Source organism: Pelodiscus sinensis, chromosome 7 (genome assembly GCF_049634645.1).
Source record: "Pelodiscus sinensis isolate JC-2024 chromosome 7, ASM4963464v1, whole genome shotgun sequence".
NCBI classification, from domain to species: domain Eukaryota; kingdom Metazoa; phylum Chordata; order Testudines; family Trionychidae; genus Pelodiscus; species Pelodiscus sinensis.
Genome location: NC_134717.1, coordinates 75,899,390 through 75,918,233, shown reverse-complemented (window position 1 = coordinate 75,918,233; position 18,844 = coordinate 75,899,390). Strand labels below are relative to the sequence as shown.

Here is an 18,844-nt window from a genome sequence, read left to right as displayed (position 1 = left end):
ACTACAAGTTTAGGTTGAACTTAGCTGTATTAGGTCAATTTTCTTAACAATGAGTCTATATCACCAAGCTTGTTCCACCAATGTTAAAGACTGTTAAAACTCAATTTCTGTACTCCTCCTTGATGAGAGGAGTAATGCTAAATTCAACCTTGAGTGGTCAACTTTGGAGCAATGCAAGACACAACGTTGTGAAAGTTGATGTTCTTGGACTCTGAGAGGTGTTCCAGAGTGCTCCAATGTGACCGCACTGGTGAACACTTTCAACTCTGCTGCTCTCCCAGGTGCACAGGAAAAGCTCTGGGAAAATTTTAATATAATCTCATGTTTGGCTAATGTGGCAAGCACAGCAGCACATTTCAGCAGCACACCTGACCATGAATGCCCAGGGTTGCAAATGAGCACCAGCATGGAGCATGTAGGTGATGCTGTGTGTGGCAAGGAATCTGTAGAGGCAGAACTCCGAAGCTGCAGAAGAAATGCTGATATTTATGCAAAGTAGCTCAGAGGGGCATACTAGAAGACAAAGGAGGCAAACAAATGGTCAGGGTCACAGCTGCAGACATGCCACTTCTATGAGCAGTTGCATGGGATTCTAGGGAGGGACTTGACCGGTGTCCCAAAGCTTCCATGGATTCCTCCCTAAAGACTCTTCAGGCAGCCTTGGGCAACAATGAGGACATTGTAGATGAAGAGGAGGAGGAGAAGAATGCTCACAGGGGAGCAGAGCATCCAGTCCCTGTCGACCGATCTGCATCTTGACTGCCGTGCTGTGCTGACGATCAGCTGAGCCGGCACAGCGCGGCGGAAATTTTTATTTTAATGAAGTGGGGGATATTTAAATCCCTGCTTCATTGACTATGTTGTGTAGTCTACTTTACATGCCTCTGTCAGCAGAGGCATGTAGTCTAGACATACCCTATGTAACTAATAGCACTCAGGCAGTACAGCTCCATTTGCTAATCCCCAACAAAGCATGAGCTCAAGTTTGCTGACCACGGGAGTCCCTGCAAGTGTGCCTGGCATGTCCCTCCCCCTGGCAGGCCCCGGTCAGAAGGGAAAGTTGCATTCTCCTGGCAAACAAGGGTGGCGAACACTTGCTGACTGCATGAGTCCCGCCAAGCACAACCAGCTCCTTCTCCCTGGCAGAGTTCCTTGTGACAGTGGCCCTCCTTTGATGGACACCTAGCCATCAGAGCTGTAGTTTGCAGTCACTGAGCCACACATGCTTTCAAAGCAGAAGCAAGCAACCAATTTGTTGCTTACCATGCCTGCAACCAGAGTCCAGTTCCACCATGGTGATCTGTGTCTTGTTTCTGCCTAGTAGGCCTTGCATGTAACACATGCCTATTGTGTAGAACAGATGGCTTTTTGTGGTAAAAGGTTTGAGTCTGCATTCTACAATGTATCCTCTCTTAAGTCTGTCCTTCACTTTTTCATTATAGCGTGTGCAACAGTCAATCTGGTGCTCACTCCCTGGCTCCTCCAGTGCTTTGGCTATCACAGATCAGAAGGCGAAAAAAACCACACTCGAGATGATCACGTTTAATGAGCAAATGTAATCCACATGCACCACCAGGGCGCATTTAAATGCATGGAGGAGAATGATATTGAAGGTGATATGAATGGAGCATGAGAGGAGAGCGTGCAGGGAACATGAATGCAAGACCCAGGATGAGGTGTTGAGGATCATGGGGGAGCAGACAAAGAGGCTGAGGCACCTGGATGAGGCACCTGTCCTCCTCACCATGTTCCACAGCCTCCTCTCCCAAGTGCCCTACAATGCAGAGGAGGGGAGGGAAGGGGAGAGCGGAAATCAAGGGCAGCCTTGCACTCAACTCCCAGAGATGTCTCTTGGAAGAGAAGGCTGTCATTCCCACAGCTTTGATTGCTGAGCAAGGAGGTTGTTATACACTTCTTGGCCTTGTACGCCACCCCCCCAAGCTCATGCCCTGAACCCCTTTTCTGTCTCTGCTCCCAGTGTTCGCTAAATAAAAATGCGTGATTTCTGAAAACAGGGTCTTTATTGTTAGTATCATATGCACTGGGCAGGAGGGGAAGTACAGGCTAATACACTTAATAAAGGAGGCATGTTGTTAAGAGCAACATAAATGACTGTCATGTCGCTGTATGGTCATTCACAAAGCCGGTTATCAAAGACTCTCTGGGTATGTCTACACTACCCCGCTAGTTCGAACTAGGAGGGTAATGTAGGCATACCGCACTTGCAAATGAAGCCCGGGATTTGAATTTCCCGGGCTTCATTTGCATAAGCGGGGAGCTGCCATTTTTAAAACCCCGCTGGTTCGAACCCCGTGCAGCGCGGCTACATGGGGCTCGAACTAGGTAGTTCGGACTAGGCTTCCTATTCTGAACTACCGGTACACCTTGAGGAAGCCTAGTCCGAACTACCTAGTTCGAGCCCCGTGTAGCCGCGCTGCACGGGGTTCGAACCAGCGGGGTTTTAAAAATGGCGGCTCCCCGCTTATGCAAATGAAGCCCAGGAAATTCAAATCCCGGGCTTCATTTGCAAGTGCGGTATGCCTACATTACCCTCCTAGTTCGAACTAGTGGGGTAGTGTAGACATACCCTCTGATTTGCAGTGCCCCTCAATGTGCTCTCCTTATTGTGCTAGTGTCTGGCTGCTCAAAATTAGCAGCTAGGCAATCTGCATTGACTGTCCACCCCACCAGAAACTTTCCCTGCTTACTTTCACAGATGATATAGAGGCGCACAGGCAGCCATACCAATGGGAATGTTGCTTTCACCAACATCTAATCTAGCCAATAAACGCCTAGAGCATACTTTCAAATGGCTAAAAGCCATTCTACCACCATTCTGCACTTGCTCAGCCTGTAGCTGAACTGCTCCTTACTGTGGTCCAGGCTGCCTGCGTATGGCTTCATGAGCCATGGGACAAGCTGGTCTCCAAGGCATTTCAATGCCTCCAATGAAAATTTTCTGGTCTGGGAAGAAAGTTCCAGCGCGCAGCTCTCTGCAGAGCCAGGAGTTCCTATATCATGGACCTTTTCTGACCATCCCACGCTGATGTTGGTGAAACTGCCCTCATGATCCATCAGTGCCTGCAACACCATTGAGAAGTACCCCTTGTGAGTAATGTACTTTTTTGGCAAGGTGGTCAATTGCAAGACAAGGATGAGCATTCTGTCTATCACTCCACAATGGTCAGGGAACCCCATTGCGGGAAAGCTCTCCACTATGTCCTCCACGTTTCCCAGAGTCCCTACCTCCACAGCAGGATATTTACAGCAGATTTACCCACTCTGAATTGATTCCCAACTGACCGGTAGTAGTATGGCATTGCAAGATTCCACAGGACTAATGCCATTCACTTCTCAACTGTCAGAGCAAGTCTCATTCTGGCATTGCTGCGCTTCAGGGCAGGGGAAAGCAATTCGCAAAGTTCCATGAAAATGGCCTTATTCATACAGAAGTTTTGCAGCCACTACTGATTGTCTGATAGCTGCATAACTATCTGATCCCATCAGTCTGTACTTGTCTCACAGGACCTGAACTGGTCCCACTCTGTCAAAAGTATTGACTGCTGCCAACATTTGCCAATTGTTCCAATCAATGGGTTCCTGCATGTCTGTATTCATGGCCCCCTCATCCTCACTCTGGTGGCTCCTGGCTAGGCTATGGACTTGCTGAAGAATAATGCATGAGGTGTTTGCAAAGCTTGTCACAGCAGTTCAAACCTGAGTAGGATCCATGCTTGCCCTGCTACAGCATCTGCATGAATAACCAGGGAAAAAAGGATGCAAAAATATTGCCATTGCTTTCAAGCAGGAGGGGAGGAGGAAGGTAAGTGCATTATGGGATGCTGACGACACATACCCAGAATCACACATTGCAATGATTTGGTCTCATCACCTTAACCTAGAATGCAAAGGGGCGGCAGGGACTGTGGGATGGCCACTCATGGTACACTGCTGTCAGATGTGAAGGTAGCTTGGGGACACGCTCCATCAACCTCAGGCACACAGTGAGGACATGCACTTGACAAAATTGGGTGCTAAAAATCGACCGTAATAAATTCAACCTAATCTCATAGTGCAAACGTATCTTGGGACGAGCTAAATCCTTCCCAGTGTAGAACCAACTCTAGTATTTACTACGTTGATTATTTTCTTGTTGGCTAGCTACCTGCTGTCTTCAATTTTTTGCTCCCTCTTGTTTCTCCAATTCCTCTCCTCTTCATGCTTTTCTCCTCCACTTTCACCTTGGTCTCCAGCTTTTTCTCCTGATTTAATCCCTTTCTCCACTATCTCTCCATTCTTTCCAGGCATTGTTTCCACAAACACATATCCAGTCCCTCATTCTATTTAATAATTTTGTTTCCTCTTTCCTTTCGCTCCCCCAATCCACTACTTTCCAACCCAGGATTCAGGTTGCAGTGGGAGAATATCTTACAGATCCCCTCAGTGCCCGGTGAGCACTGACTCCTGCCTGCCCCTGCCACACTGCTCTGATAGAGGCAGCAGCGTAGGAGGGAGCGGGCCTGCATGTAACCGTTTACACTATCACATCCCTACATGGAACAGATTAATAAGGCTTTTGACAGTCATCGCACAAGAGTCAGTTTCAACTAATGTTGTATCATCTTTTTTGTATTACCCCAGCCCAAACAGTCATGCAAGTAGAGTTTAACAGCTTTTTCTCTTCCTCTCCAATTATCAACACCAATAATAAACACAACTACATACTGTACTGCCCACTGCTGGTTTGGTAAATTGGAGTTGGCACTGTTACAGTGGTGATGGCAGGTGCTGATGTCTCCTCTTCAGACTTTTCTTCTTCAATTCTTGGCACTCCTGGGGCGTCTGAGGACAAGTCATTCAAAATTTTTCTGGCAAAGACAGTGTGTTGTAGAAATTTTAACAAAAAGTGAAAGTAAAATCAATTCTACTGGCTACTTGGTGCTAGTGAAAACTGAAAAGTGGAGCAAATGAGGAAATAAAATACATGGGATAGGAAAAAAAAAGTACACCTTTAACTATTTTACATGTTAAAAATGTCATACGGAGAGGGTGCTGTGGAATCAACTTAGAACACCCTACATCTTGGATCAAGAATTCTTATTTTGCCTTTTTTTCAAAAACTTCAGAATAACTGCATGAATTCTTATCACTTACTTGACTATCCTCTGGTCCACAGGGGTGAGGCAGGCAGCCAGTGCACTCCGGCCCCACTCCCAAGCAGTCCCCTGCCACTCCGCACTGCTACTTCTTTCTTGGAGGCAGCAGCGCAGGGTGCCAGGTGGGAGCCAGTTTAAAAACCAGCCCCCCACACAGACCGGCTGCCTGTCACCCTGTGCTACTATCTCTCATACAGAGGCAGCAGCATGAGGTGGCAGCAGCCCAGTCCACAGGGGTCTGAGCTCCCCATGGACAGACTCTGCTGCAGGAGGGAGGGGGAGAGGAAGGAAGCTGCTGCAAAGCAGCCTCTGTCCACAGCAGCCGAGGCAGGCCTGAACAGAGGCTGGTCTGGCAGCAGCCCCTGTCTGCGAGGGTGGGAGATCCATACTCTCCCTGCACAGAGGCTGTTCCACGGGTTGTGGAGCCACCCGTCCGTGGGGAGCTTGGACCTCCCACAGACAGAGGGGCTGCTACCATGAAGAAGCCTCTGTCCGCAGCGGGCCCAGCCTCTGTCTGTGAGGAGCTGACACAAAGGCAGCAAGGGGGAAAAGGAATGTGAGTAGTCGACAAGATTAACAGATAAGCTTAGGCGTATCAGTTATTCGTATACTCGACTACTTGTTTACATCCCTAGTTCCCTGCTCTGAGACACAGAAAGAAGTGGAAAAAGAAAGCAAGAGCATTAAACTAAACCTCCTTGTTGCCACCACCCACAAGCAAAGGATGTCCTTTTGCCTCAGAGGCCATCAAGGCCTACTTCAGCAAGGGACTCAAGTTTTAAAAACTTAGCAGAAATATTTGTGAAGTGCCATCTGCGCATGACCTATCATCTCTTCAGGAGACAGCACTGGGTATCTGAATGGAAATCACGCAACTAAGTTCACGGGTTCCATAACTCTCCTGCTTGAGAAAGCTGTGGGACTCGCAACAGTAAAGGGGGGAAGGAGCAGTTTTGGTTTAATTACTGATTTGGCTCAATTACTCAATGCCAGAATGAACAAAACAGGACACAATCATAAAAGCCATGGCTCTCACTGACAGCTCCCCGCGGACAGAGGCTTGGCCTGCCATAGGCAGAGGCTGCTTCGTGGCAACACCCCCTGTCCGCAGGGGGTCCAAGCTCCTTGCAGACGGAAGCTGCTCCACATCCAGCCAATCAGCCTCTGTCCATGGGAAGCTCAAACCTACCCTCACTGGCAGGGGAGTTTAAGAGGGAAAGCAAGAGATCCCGCCGTTGAACAGGCTGCTAGGTGAGCGTACTAGCTTTTGGGGTGAATGAGTTTGCTCGACTATTTACATTTTGATTTCAGTGACTATGGCAGTTGGGATTGTGTGTCTGGGAGTGTTTGATCCTTTGATTGCCTTTGATCAGCCTCAGGATCAGCCTTCCCCTGTGTGGCTAAGGGGGTGGGGTGGGGACGGAGGGCAGGCTTGACCTGGGTGAGCTGGCTTTTAAAGCCTGAGGCAGAGTGACCAGGGGAGCAAAGCAGACAGGGGGCTGCAGACAGGGAAGTTTAAGAGGGAGTTTGACAGAGAGAGTCCTAATATAGTTAGGAAGACCCGCAACACTTTTGCCAGCACTGCTTCTGTCTCCTATGCCTACCCCTGTATCCAGACAGATCCCCTACCCATGGATGCCTCTACCCAGATCCTGGGGTGGTTTTGCAGGGACTGTGGCTTGCAATTCCCACTGACTGATATCCAGGCTGGGGGAACTGTCCAATGTGAAAGGTGCCTGCTGGTGGAATTGCTCAGGCAGCAGTAGGAGAGCTATAGGAGGAGGTGGCTAGGCTCAGGAGAATCTGAATCTATGAGGAATTCCTGGAGAGTATTTATGTGGAGACAGCTGAGACTGAGGAAGCTGTCCCAATACACAAAACTTCTGACACACCACTGGTGGAGGAGGAGATGGCTCGGGGGAACACTGGCAGCTGGTCACTTCTGGTAGCAGGCAGTAGTCTTTCCCTGCTCCCAAACCTTCCACCGTGGTCCTGGGGTACTGTTATGCTGTTCTGGATATGGGAGATAAGGATCACCCCCTACGTCAGAAGAGGAGAAGCCTTGTACCCCCAGTGCTGGAAGGTCTGTTGCCACCACTGAGAGGAGGAAACGTTGGGTAGTGGTGGTCAGAGACTCTCTTCTGAGAGGGTGGAGGCACCCATCTGTCGCTCTGACATGTCATCTTGGGAGGTATGCTGCTTGCCAGGGGCCCATAGCCGAGATGTTACGGAGGCATTATCGAGGATTATTCAGTTCTCTAACTACTACCCCATGTTACTCATCCATGTGGACACTAATGATACTGCAAGGTGTGGCCTTGAGCTGATCAAGAGTGACTACAGGGCTCTGGGAGTACGGGTGAAGGAGTCTGGAGTACAAGTGGTATTCTCTCCAGTCCTTCCTGTCAAAGGTAGGGGCCCAGGCAGAGACGGGTGCATCCTGGAGGTGAATGCCTGGCTGCAAAGATGGTGTCACTAGGAGGGCTTTGGCTTCCTCGACCACAGAATGCTATTCCAAGAAGAAGGACTGCTAAGCAGGGATGAGGTTCATCTTTTGAGGAAGGGGAAAACCATATTTGGATGCAGACTGGCTAACCTACTGAGGAGGGCTTTAAACTAGGTTCAATGGGGGCAGGTGAACAAAGCCCACAGGTACGTGAAGAACATGGAGAACTGGAAGTTGGGTTGGAAATGGAAGGAAGCATGGGCTATAATAGCACAGAAAAAGGAGGGACAAGGCAGAAGTGGAAGGCAAAATTAAATCAGTATCTTAGATGCCTATATACAAATGCAAGGTGTATGGGTAATAAACAGGAAGAACTTGAAGTGCTAATAAAGAAACGTAACTGACAAACATGACATAGTTGGTTGGTATCACAAAGACTTGGTGGGATAATACACACGATTGGAATACTGGTACAGAAGGGTACAGCTTACTAAGGAAGGATAGGCAGGGAAAACAGGGAGGATGTGTTGCCTTATATATTAAAAATCAACAGAACTGGACTGAGGTGGAGATGGGCATAGAAGACAGACCTGTTGAGAATCTCTGGATTAGGTTAAAAGGGGTAAAAAGCATGGATGATGTCATGCTAGGGGTCTACTAAAGACCACCTACACAGGCAGAAGATTTGGATGAGGCTTTTTTTAAACAACTAACAAAAACACCAAAGTGCAGGATTTGGTGGTGATGGGGGACTTCAACTATCCAGACATATGTTGGGAAACTAACACAGCGGGGCACAGACTATCCAATAAGTTCTTGGACTGCACTGGAGACAATTTTTTATTTCAAAAGGTTGAAAAAGCTACTGGGGCGGGGGGAAGCTGTTCTAGATTTGATTTTAACAAACAGGGAGGAACTGGTTGAGAATTTCAAGGGAGAAGGCAGCTTGGGTGAAAGTGATCATGAAATCATAAAGTTTGTGATTCTAAGGAATGGTAGAAGGGAGAACAATAAAATAAAGACAATGGATTTCAGGAAGGCCGATTTTAGTAAACTCAGAGAGCTGGTGGGTAAGGTCCCATGGAAAGCAAGACTAAGAGGAAAAACAACTGAAGAGAATTGGCAGCTTTTCAAAGGGACATTATTAAGGGCCCAAAAGCAAGCTATTCCGCGGCGTAGAAATTATGGCAAAAGACTGCCTTTGCTTAACAAGATCTTGCATTATCTAAAAATCAAAAAGGAATCATATAAAAAAGTAGAAACTAGGACAAATTACAAAGGATGAATTTAAGCAAATAATATAGGAATGCAGGGGAAAGATTAGAAAGGTAAAGGCACAAAAAGAGCTCAAACTAGCTAAAGACATAAAGGATAACAAGAAGACATTCTATACATATATAAGAAACAAGAGGAAGATCAAGGACAGGATAGGCCCATTGCTCAGAAAAGAGGGAGAACAATAACAGGAAACTTTGAAATGGCAGAGGTGCTTAATGACTGACTTCTTTGTTTCGGTCTTCACCAAGAAGTCTGATGATGAAGGAATGCCTAACATAGTGAATGCTAGTGGAAATGGGGTAGGTTTAGAAGAAAAAATAAAAAAAGAACAAGTTAAAAATTACTTAGAAAAATTAGATGTATGCAAGTCACCAGGGCCTGGTGAAATGCATCCTAGAACACTCAAGGAGCTGATAGAAGAGGCATCTGAGACTACATCTAGACTACAGGCTTCTTGTGCAAGAAGTCTTTTTTGGAAGAGATCTCCCAAAAAAACTTCTTGTGAAAGAGAGCATCCACACCGCAAAAGCACATTGAAAAAGTGATGCGCTTTTTCGAAAGATAGCATCCAGACTGCCTGGATGCTATCTCGCATGTAAGCAGTGATTGCTATGGACAGAATGGCCATCAGGGCATCTGTGCTTTTTCCTCTTCCCTCTTCTTCCGAAAAAACTCCCTCCTCCCCGAGCACACACGCCTTTTTGCGAAAGAGCTCTTTCGCAAAAAGGCTTGTTCCTCATAGAATGAGGATTACCGATTGCACAAAAAGCCCTCTCTTCTTTTAGGGGTCATAATTCAAAATGATCTGGAGAAACTGGAGAAATGATCTGAGGTAAATAGGATGAAGTTTAATAAGGAAAAATACAAAATACTCCATTTAGGAAGGAACAATCCATTTCACACATACAGAATGGGAAATGACTGTCTAGGAAGGAGTACTACAGAAAGGGATCTAGGGGTCATAGTGGACCACAAGCTAAATATGAGTTAGCAGTGTGACACTGTAGCAAATAAAGGAAACATGATTCTGGGATGCATTAACAGGAGTGTTGTAAGCAAGACACAAGTAGTCATTTTTCTGGTCTGCTCTGTGATGATTAGGCCCCTACTGGAGTACTGTGTCCAGTTTTGGGCACCACATTTCAAGAAAGATGTGGAGAAATTGGAGAAGGTCCAGAGAAGAGCAACAAGAATGATTAAAGGTCTAGAGAACATGAGCTCTGAGAGATGACTGAAAGAATTGGGCTTGTTTAGTTTGGAAAGAAGACTGAGGGGACACGATAGTAGTTTTTAAGTATCTAAAAAGTTGTCAGAAGGAGGAGGGAGAAAAACTATTCTCTGACGATAGGACAAGAAGCAATGGGCTTAAACTGCAGCAAGGGAGGTTTCGGTTGGACATAAGGAAAAACTTCCTAACTGTCAGGGTGGTTAAACACTGGAATAAATTGCCTAGGGAGGTTGTGGAATCTCCATCTTTGGAGATATTTAAGAGCAGGTTAGATAGACATTTATCAGGGATAGTTGAGACGGTGCCTGGTTCTGCCACAAGGGCAGGGGACTGGACTCGATGATCTCTCGATGTCCCTTCCAGTTCTAGTATTCTATGATTCTATGGCTAGACCTGATTGGGATAGCTGCTCAATAAAACCGCAATTTGACTGATAACATTTTCTACCAAGAATATGGAGGACTGGCAAATTCTCTTTTATTGACTACATACTCCACTATATGCAACCACAAAAGACCTGTTTAGGCAGCAAGGAAAGTGTGGATATTTTTTTTGTTTTCATATGACATATCTATTCTCTTGTGGACTGCTCCTCTAGTTCTCATAAAAAACAGCTGAAGAACCCAGGTCCAGACTACACTGAATATTTCTGTATGGCTCTGGTAGTCACACCTATGTATTGCTCTATTCCACAGAGGCTGATCATTTACCAAAAAGACAAACAGAAACAGGGCTTTGTTGTTATTAATTAGATTTTGTTAGCACCTAGGAACCCCGACTGATGATCAGCTCTCCATTTTGCTAGGCGCTGCAGACAAGTAACAAAGATGACAGTCATTTTCCTGGACAGCTTAAAATATAGGCATCGGATGGCTGATGAGACAGTAATGACAAGTGGATAAAATGAACAAACAAGATGGAAGTAACAATAAAACAGTTAAAAGCAGTTAACAGAAAAGTAGAAAGTAAATCTCACCGCTAATGCTAGAAAAGTGTGATTTGTAGGTACTATGGCAGAAGTAAAGTTTTAAGGAAGAATTTCAAAGACGATTAAGTAGTGGCTTTATAAATGTAGATGGGGAGTTTCTCTCATGCACATGAGGTGGCATGCAAAAAGATAACTGAGGAAAAAATGAACAAGCAAGATGAAGGTGGCATCATCAAGGATCCAGTTCTATCTTCCTAACTCTGTAGGCTGATATCTATCAGACCTAGCCCAGATGTAAATAATAGCACCCTGGATTATATTAGCTGAGAACTGGCAGGACACCATTGTACTCTGGTCCCAATCTTTCCTGTTCCAACATGATATCCCATGTGGGATTGGAAGGTTGGCTGGCATAGGAAAGCCAGGTACATGAGATCTATGTCAGTTGAGTTTCCCCAGGCCTAAATGGAACACAGGTGACAGAATCTGGTCCTAAATGACTTCACCAAGGTTACAGATGGAGTCAGTGTTAAATCTGGGATTAGAATGCATCAGTCCCCTGTTCTTGGTACTGTCCCTTGTTCTGTTGCCTCATTTCATTCAACTAATCTTTCCTTGTGGTGGTCAGAGTCACAACAGGAGAAAGCTCAGCTGCAGGCACGCTGACTACTCAGAAGTCTAAGGCAGGCTTAACACCAGTAGTGCTGCCGTCTACAGCTGCAAACACACCTGGGACCGTAGAGATCTGCAGTCATGGCTTTAATGCACCTGCAAAGGCTAGCCCTGAATGGCAATATATGATGACACAGAATAATTTGCATACTTTAGGAAAAATGAGAAACCGGTTTTCAAGCATAGTTTTATGTTTTAAAATGAAAGGTAGGAATCTCATTTTTAGACCTCCAAATCAGAGATTTAATGTGCACATGATTATGAGTCCCAAGGCCAATTCTGATCCAAAAAAGTGATTCCATGTGCTGCTGATGTTGTCCCTGCACATTTTCTGAAGGTGTAAGGCTCAATCTAGACCTTCACATGACAAAATAAGGATAAACGTCAGTTTCCGTACACAAAGAAGTATTACTGAATGGAATTACAATTACTTCATGGTACTGAATTTTTAAAATTAATTCATTCCTCAATTACAAAAGAAAATTCAATCCTGCCAGAATGTTTTTTGTATGGGCATTTAATGAAAGGAAGATACAAGTGTCTGATTTAAGGAAAAAACACTAGCTGGTTTTGCTACGTAAGTACTTGCCACCCAAACTAGAGATACCTAGGGCTAGCTCTAACTCAAATCCAAGACTTTCCTGATTTTCAGCATTTTGGAGACAATACTACATGTAAACTAACTTGGCTAGGCCGCTTCCCTCTCTGTTGGGCACCTGCAGCTAATTTGGTTATATGCTATTTTCCCTAAGAAGCATGACAAATTTTAAGAAGTTCTATCTACAGCCGTTTTAATGAGGCACACAATGTTATGTTTCCACTGAAAGTCTAAGGTGAAAAAAAGAATTAAATCTGACTATTGCTCATGTTTCTGCATTACAACAAACTGAAATGTTGATTCTACGGAGACAACGGAATATATAGTAGCAACTTGCTGGCTTGTTTCAGTGGTGCACCAAGTATTAAATAGATGTTTAAGCAACTTCAAAAGCACTTATTGTAATAGTATCTAAATATTACACATATAGATTTATTTAGCACTTAGTTTATTCTCAATGATTTTCTTTACTATCTCCTCACAAGGGCAGACTTTTTTCCCCTCCATGTCTTATTTTGCTTATTTTCTGGCATCCCATCCAACATTAGTTATGGAAAAGTGTCACTGGAGGAATATTTTAATAAAAAAAGGTAGATCTCACATTAACTACCAAAACTATTTGTCTACTCATTTGCTGAATAAATGCATCAATCAAAACGCTTCAGCTTTTACCATCCATACCTGTAGGAGGGTCGTCTGGAAAGGATCTCTCTGCGTTTCTGTGAGTCTGTGACACTATCCACTGACTCCTGTGAATCTTCACTTTCTGCAATAGTGGAGATCTATAAATAAGAATGAAATAAATTTACCGCTGAAAACAAATTTAACAAGCTAATTGTACTGTAATAAATCTACCATTATAAGCACATTTTCACAGTATGCGAAAGAGATTACCAATATAAAGTGCATGTAGAGCGTAGACTGAGAAAATCAAAAGTAATAGACGATCACTTGTTAGTGAATACATAATACAATCAGAATCAGCCATCTAGCTTCAGAAATGTATTTAACAAGACACTAACATATGAAAATACATTATGGGCAAATTATTATAAATAATGGCTTCACCCACTTTTTTCTTTCCATAACTCCTTCTTTCAATCCTGCTTCCTTCCAACCCACAGAAACAAAGCAAGGTAGGCAGTCAGGTCTGGAGACACAATAACTAGAAGCAACATAGGATTGAAGCAGAAGGGTTTGAGAACAAAGGGAGTGAGGAGCGCAATTGTGACAGAACTAATTATAAATCTTTATAGGGGTATGGAGGTCCTGCAGGAGCCTTTCCTAGTTTCATGGTAGTATACTTGGTGTTTAACGCCTCTCACTTGATGCTAGGGAGCACTCAAAGACGACAGGGTCATTGCAGAGAATCTAAATGATTTTTTGCAACGGACTTCATAGATGAGGATGTGAGGAAGATTCTCAAACCTGAGTCATTTTTTTTAGGAAACACATCTGAGAATTTGTCTCAGATTTAGGTGTCATTGGAGAAGGTTTTGGAACAAATTGAGAAATTGAACAGTTACAAGTCACCAGGACTAGATGGCATTCACCAGAGTTCTGAAAGAACTCAAATGTGAAATTGCAGAACTACTAACTGTGGTTTGTAACCAGTCCTTTAAATCGGATTCTGTATCTAGTGACTGAAGGATAGTTAATGTGATGCCAATTTTCAAAAAGGGCTCCAGAGGCGGGGGGCGGTGACGTAGACGGCCCCGCCCCCTGGCTGTGTACGTCATCGCCCCGCCCCTCCTCTCCTGCGGCAGCCCGGCTGAGCGCCCAACACTCAGCAGAGCCGCCATGGAGGGAGGGGAAGGGGGAGGGGCGGTGACGTACACGGCCAGGTGGCGGGGCCATGTACGTCACCACCCCGTTCCCCTCCCGCTGTGGCACTCAGCTGATTGGGCTCCCCCGGGGTGGGAGTGAAAGGGAGGGCGGTGATGTACACGCCCCCTGGCCGTGTACGTCACCACCCTGCCCCCCTCCCTCGCGGCAGCCCGTCTGAGCAGGCAGCACTCAGCCAAGCGCCCCGGCGGGAGGGAAGGGGAAGGGGAAGGGGAAGGGGGACGGGGAGAGACGGAGGGGAGAGAGAAGCAGGAGGAGGAGGAGAAGAGAAAGGGAGAGTGAGAGGCAGGAGGGAGAGAAGAGAAAGAAAGTGACGGAGAGAGAGGCAGGATGCGGAGGAGAGCTGAATGAGAGGGGGGAGGCTGTAGGGAGAGAGGGAGAGAGAGAGAGCGAGCGAGCTCAGGAAAGAAGACCTGAAAATCCCTTCTTATGATGGGCTAATTGGCTAGTAATTAAATAGTTGTCTAACCCTCCATAATTTCCTGAAAATGTAAGTTTTAACTTAATCTTTATACATGCCAGTCAGTATGAAAGAAGCTATTTGCATATATATGCAGCTGTGCTCTCGGCATGTGCTGTGGGTATCCTTGTGGCCCCTGGGGCTTCCAAAGTTGTGTAGCCCTGGAGTAGAGTAAGGGGGGAAATGTATGGAAACGAAAAGCAGATAAACCATAAAGACAACAAAAGTCATGAGATAACAAGCATAGTACAGATTTTCCCACAAACATTTCAAAGCTGACATGACACAGAACACACACAGAGACACAAATACATTTGAGAAAGGTGGACTGATAAGGCCATATAGAATGCATGAGTTAAAGAGTCTGATATTCTTTAATACATACTTGAACAGTCTGGACCTGTGGAGACTGAATAACTGATGGCTGGGCTGCTTGAATAACTCCATGAACTTGAACTGTCTGCCCATTAGGCAATTGTACTAAGGTCACTGTTGGAGCAGAAGATGTTGCATGAGCTGCTGGCATAGATACCTACAAAAAAGAGAGGGAATATATATTATTAGATTATTGCAACATCTCATTATTTAACTACAGGTTGAACCTCCCTGGTCCAGTACCCTCGGGGCCTGACTAGTCCCCGTTGAGGGATTTTGCCAGACCAAGGAGGTCCCAGCTGGCTCCCCACCTCCTGCTGACCCTGCTGGGCAACCATTGCTGCCATGGCTCCACTTGGCAGCCTGGCGCTGGGGCTCCAGACAGCTGTGCACAGTGTGACTCCATGAGCAGCCACACGTCAGGACTCCCTGGGCAGCCCCACTGTCAGCTCCCTGTGGGCAATCCGGCCCTGAAGGGATCCTTACAGAATGGACAGTGCCAAAAGTAGTTAAGCTACTTCGACTTCAGCTGCGCAATTACTCTTAAGTATGTCTATACTACGGGATAAAGTCGAATTAAGATATGCAACTTCAGCTATGTTAATTGTGTAAGTGAAGTCGAAGTAGCTTAACTCAGCTTTTGGTGCTGTCCACGCTGCAGGAAGCCAAAGGGAGAACACTCTTCTTTCGACTTCCCTTACTCCCCATGGAAGCAGGACTACCGGAATCAACTGCAGTGCCCCTCTCAGTTCAAATTAGCTGTCTTAACCAGACCTGCTCATTCAAACCCTGGCAGATCAACAGTGGCAGCTTTGATCTTCTCTGTAGTGTAGACGTATCCTAAATGTGTGCCTGTGAAAATGGCTGCTGCACAGATGTACTGAATTCCTGCACAATTTCACATGTGCGATCTGCAGTTGAAACTAGGAGCTACAGTATCATTTGGCAACTGAGGGGCACTTTTCCCATGTCAGGTGGTTGGAGAAAGTAAAAAAACTTTGTGGGTGTCACGCTTCTCAGGCAGGAGGATATAAATTTGCAGAAAAATCCTCTTTTTAATTATTAAAAAAAACCATAAGTTATGTGGCTTTGTTAATAATGAATCCAACGGACTAAAACAGTTCTTGCCAATGAAAGCAAAATTGGTCAACTGAACGTTGTTCTGCTGTTAAGCTAAGCCAACAACTGATGATGACTTCAGCAGACTTGGACTTCAGTTACGCAATTAACGTAGCTGAAGTTGCATATCTTAATTCAACTTTATCCTGTAAGTGTTAAATAATTTTGTAATCATGCCATAAGAAAGATTTCAGAAATTCACACAATAAAGAGGTTGAAAGATGCATAATTTTACATACTTTGGGGATGCAAATAATGTACAAGATGAAATTGTTAAACAAGGGACTACACTCATTTACACGATGGAGTTACTCCTGGCAAACATCAATGTTACCCAGTATTGAACAGGATCTAGAAATTAAGAAGGTAATTACATTTGCATTATTTTTGGTTGTTACAAAATAACTTTTTGAGACAATAAAGGGCCTAACAATGCCTCAGTAAAAGGGAGACAATTCTGAAGAATTTGGATTTCTGATAATGAGCAAAGAGGGAATGGAATTTTGCTCCTGTTATTTATAATGTTCATTATATCAACACCTTTTGTTGATTTATGTATTCTCTGTATTATTTAACCATATAAAGTAAATCAGTTTGTTTTCTTAAAAATCAAGTCTACTGTCATAACAAAGTTCCTAACTCTAACAAGCAACACCCTGTTTATACCACTTAGTACAAAAAAACAAGATTGTAAAGTTTTGAAGTATCTTCCAGGGTGGGAAGGAATGCTACAAGTGAAAAGAAGTAATTCAAAAGTCTGTGTCTGTAGTCCCCTTATAAATTGATTATACTTTAAAAATATATCAGGCCTAACATAGTCCAATGTGATATTAAAGTTAAACCAACAAATGATAATGTACAATTCTGATTACAAAATTAAATGAAAAATACATATTACCAGTTCTAGACTCACACAAAATAGAGCATTCTCTAATCCTCCTAAAAAATATTTTCCCCTTTAAACCTTATGCAGTTGGGAAACAATGCTGTAAAAACATTAAACCAAATCATTATACCTGGGCTAATGTTGCAATCTGCGGTTGTGCCTGTACAGTCATCTGTTGGGTTTCTGCCTCTGTAACAGCTGCATCTCCACTCTGCTGTGTCTCTGCACCTGATTCCATGGTCATTTAGTTACCTACAATTACAATGATGTGTGTCATGAGTATATATTTGCCTCTTTCATAGCATACATATCCATGTGATTCCATTATTATTGGTGAAGCTTTAGCTATGCATACAGTTAACACAATATTATAAGACCCAGTTTTCAGTTGCTTATAATTTTGCTTTTAACCATCCAGGAAGAAATTTTCTGTGACAGGTGTGTCTATCAGACTGAATGCTCTGCTAAAGTGTTAGCAAAAATAGTTTAGCAGTTTTTAATAGCAAGACTGGAGGAGTATATACATAGTTTGGTACATGATGAAAAATTCTTACAGCCATTTTCTTGAGACACTCTAGCACTTCCATGCTTTGAAGCAGGAACTCAGAATTATGGGGCTTCCCTGTTGTCAGTGATATGCCTTTGCCACCCCCATGAAAACCTGTCCAAATCTGGCAAAACTTGAAAAGACCTGTAGTTCGCACATGCCTAGCAACTCAAGTTTGTCAGCTAAATCCTGTGACTATTCTATATGCACTATTCATGCTCCATCCCTCTCAAATCCTATCTGTGATCACACTGTGCATGGGAGCAACTGTTCCAGGGACTGAGCAGGATGTTCCCTACAGCTGCTGCTCTGGGGATAAAACTGACCTGCCAAAGAAATTAAACACAGATAATATTTGAAGTCCGCACTAGAATGGACCAACATTAGCATAAGCTTTTTTGGCATGATTTACAATTATCAACCTGTAATATTTTGAAATATATTTGGAATTACTGTTACAGGAAAGAGAAAAGGCTATATCCTGGTTTGTATACAATGTGGGTTTTGCTTGGCTAAGTTACCCAAGGCAGCTCTAACACTTATTTTGAAATGTTAATTTAGTAAGCATGTCTTAGTAGAACACACAAAATTCTACACAAAGAAATTGCATAATTCCTAAAAGCAAGCATACAAGGAGACTTTACTGAATGTTAAATTCTGCATCAAACTATGAAAGTAACTTTTAAACTTTAAAAATTCAGAAGAAAATACCAGGAGAGGTGCAGGAGTGAAAGAGTCAAAAGTGGGAGCCATCAGCTTAGTGGGCATCAAGTTAAGGTCCAGGTGGGCAGGGGCTGACACACTTGAGGGTATACCGTATTCAACCCCTGAAGGAAGCGGTGCACCATAGGATCTGAGAAGACAAACTCACCCTGGGACCAAGAATGGAAAGTCAAGATGGTGGCCAGGTGTACCCTGACCGAGGAAAGGGCAAGGCTCTGGAGTCTGAGGTCCAGGAGGTAATCTAAAAAGGCAGAAACAGGGACTTCTATAGGGGAATAGCCTTTCCCTTCCAACCACATCATTTCACCAGTGGAGGTTTTACCACTCCCCAGTACGACCCTTTGGATATGCTCCGAACTCTGCCTCTTTGAAGCAGTCAGCCACAGAGCTTCCATGCCATGTGGTGTAGAGACCAGAGGTTGAGGTGGCACACCCTGCCAAAATCCTGAGAGATCAGGTCTGGATACAGAGGGAAGGTCAAAAAGCACTTCATCGAGAGGCTGTGCAGGGTTGGGAACCAATGTTGATAAGGCCATGTTGGTGCTATCAGGATTAAAGAGGCTTGGAACTCCCTGACCTTGCT

At 44.5% G+C, this 18,844-nt stretch overlaps 1 protein-coding gene across 2 annotated transcripts in view; it reads right to left on the bottom strand.

Annotated features, from left to right (window-relative positions):
* Positions 1 to 18,844, bottom strand: part of CREB1 (cAMP responsive element binding protein 1) — a 52,744-nt gene that overhangs the window by 11,365 nt on the left and 22,535 nt on the right. For both annotated transcript variants that reach the window (XM_075934367.1, XM_075934365.1), the window contains 4 exons: positions 17,122 to 17,243; positions 14,997 to 15,143; positions 12,988 to 13,088; positions 4,726 to 4,868 (listed from right to left, as the gene is read on the bottom strand). In XM_075934367.1, the coding sequence (XP_075790482.1) occupies positions 4,726 to 4,868; positions 12,988 to 13,088; positions 14,997 to 15,143; positions 17,122 to 17,235 (505 nt within the window). In that variant the 5' untranslated portion in view covers positions 17,236 to 17,243. The remainder of the gene's footprint in view (positions 1 to 4,725; positions 4,869 to 12,987; positions 13,089 to 14,996; positions 15,144 to 17,121; positions 17,244 to 18,844) is intronic.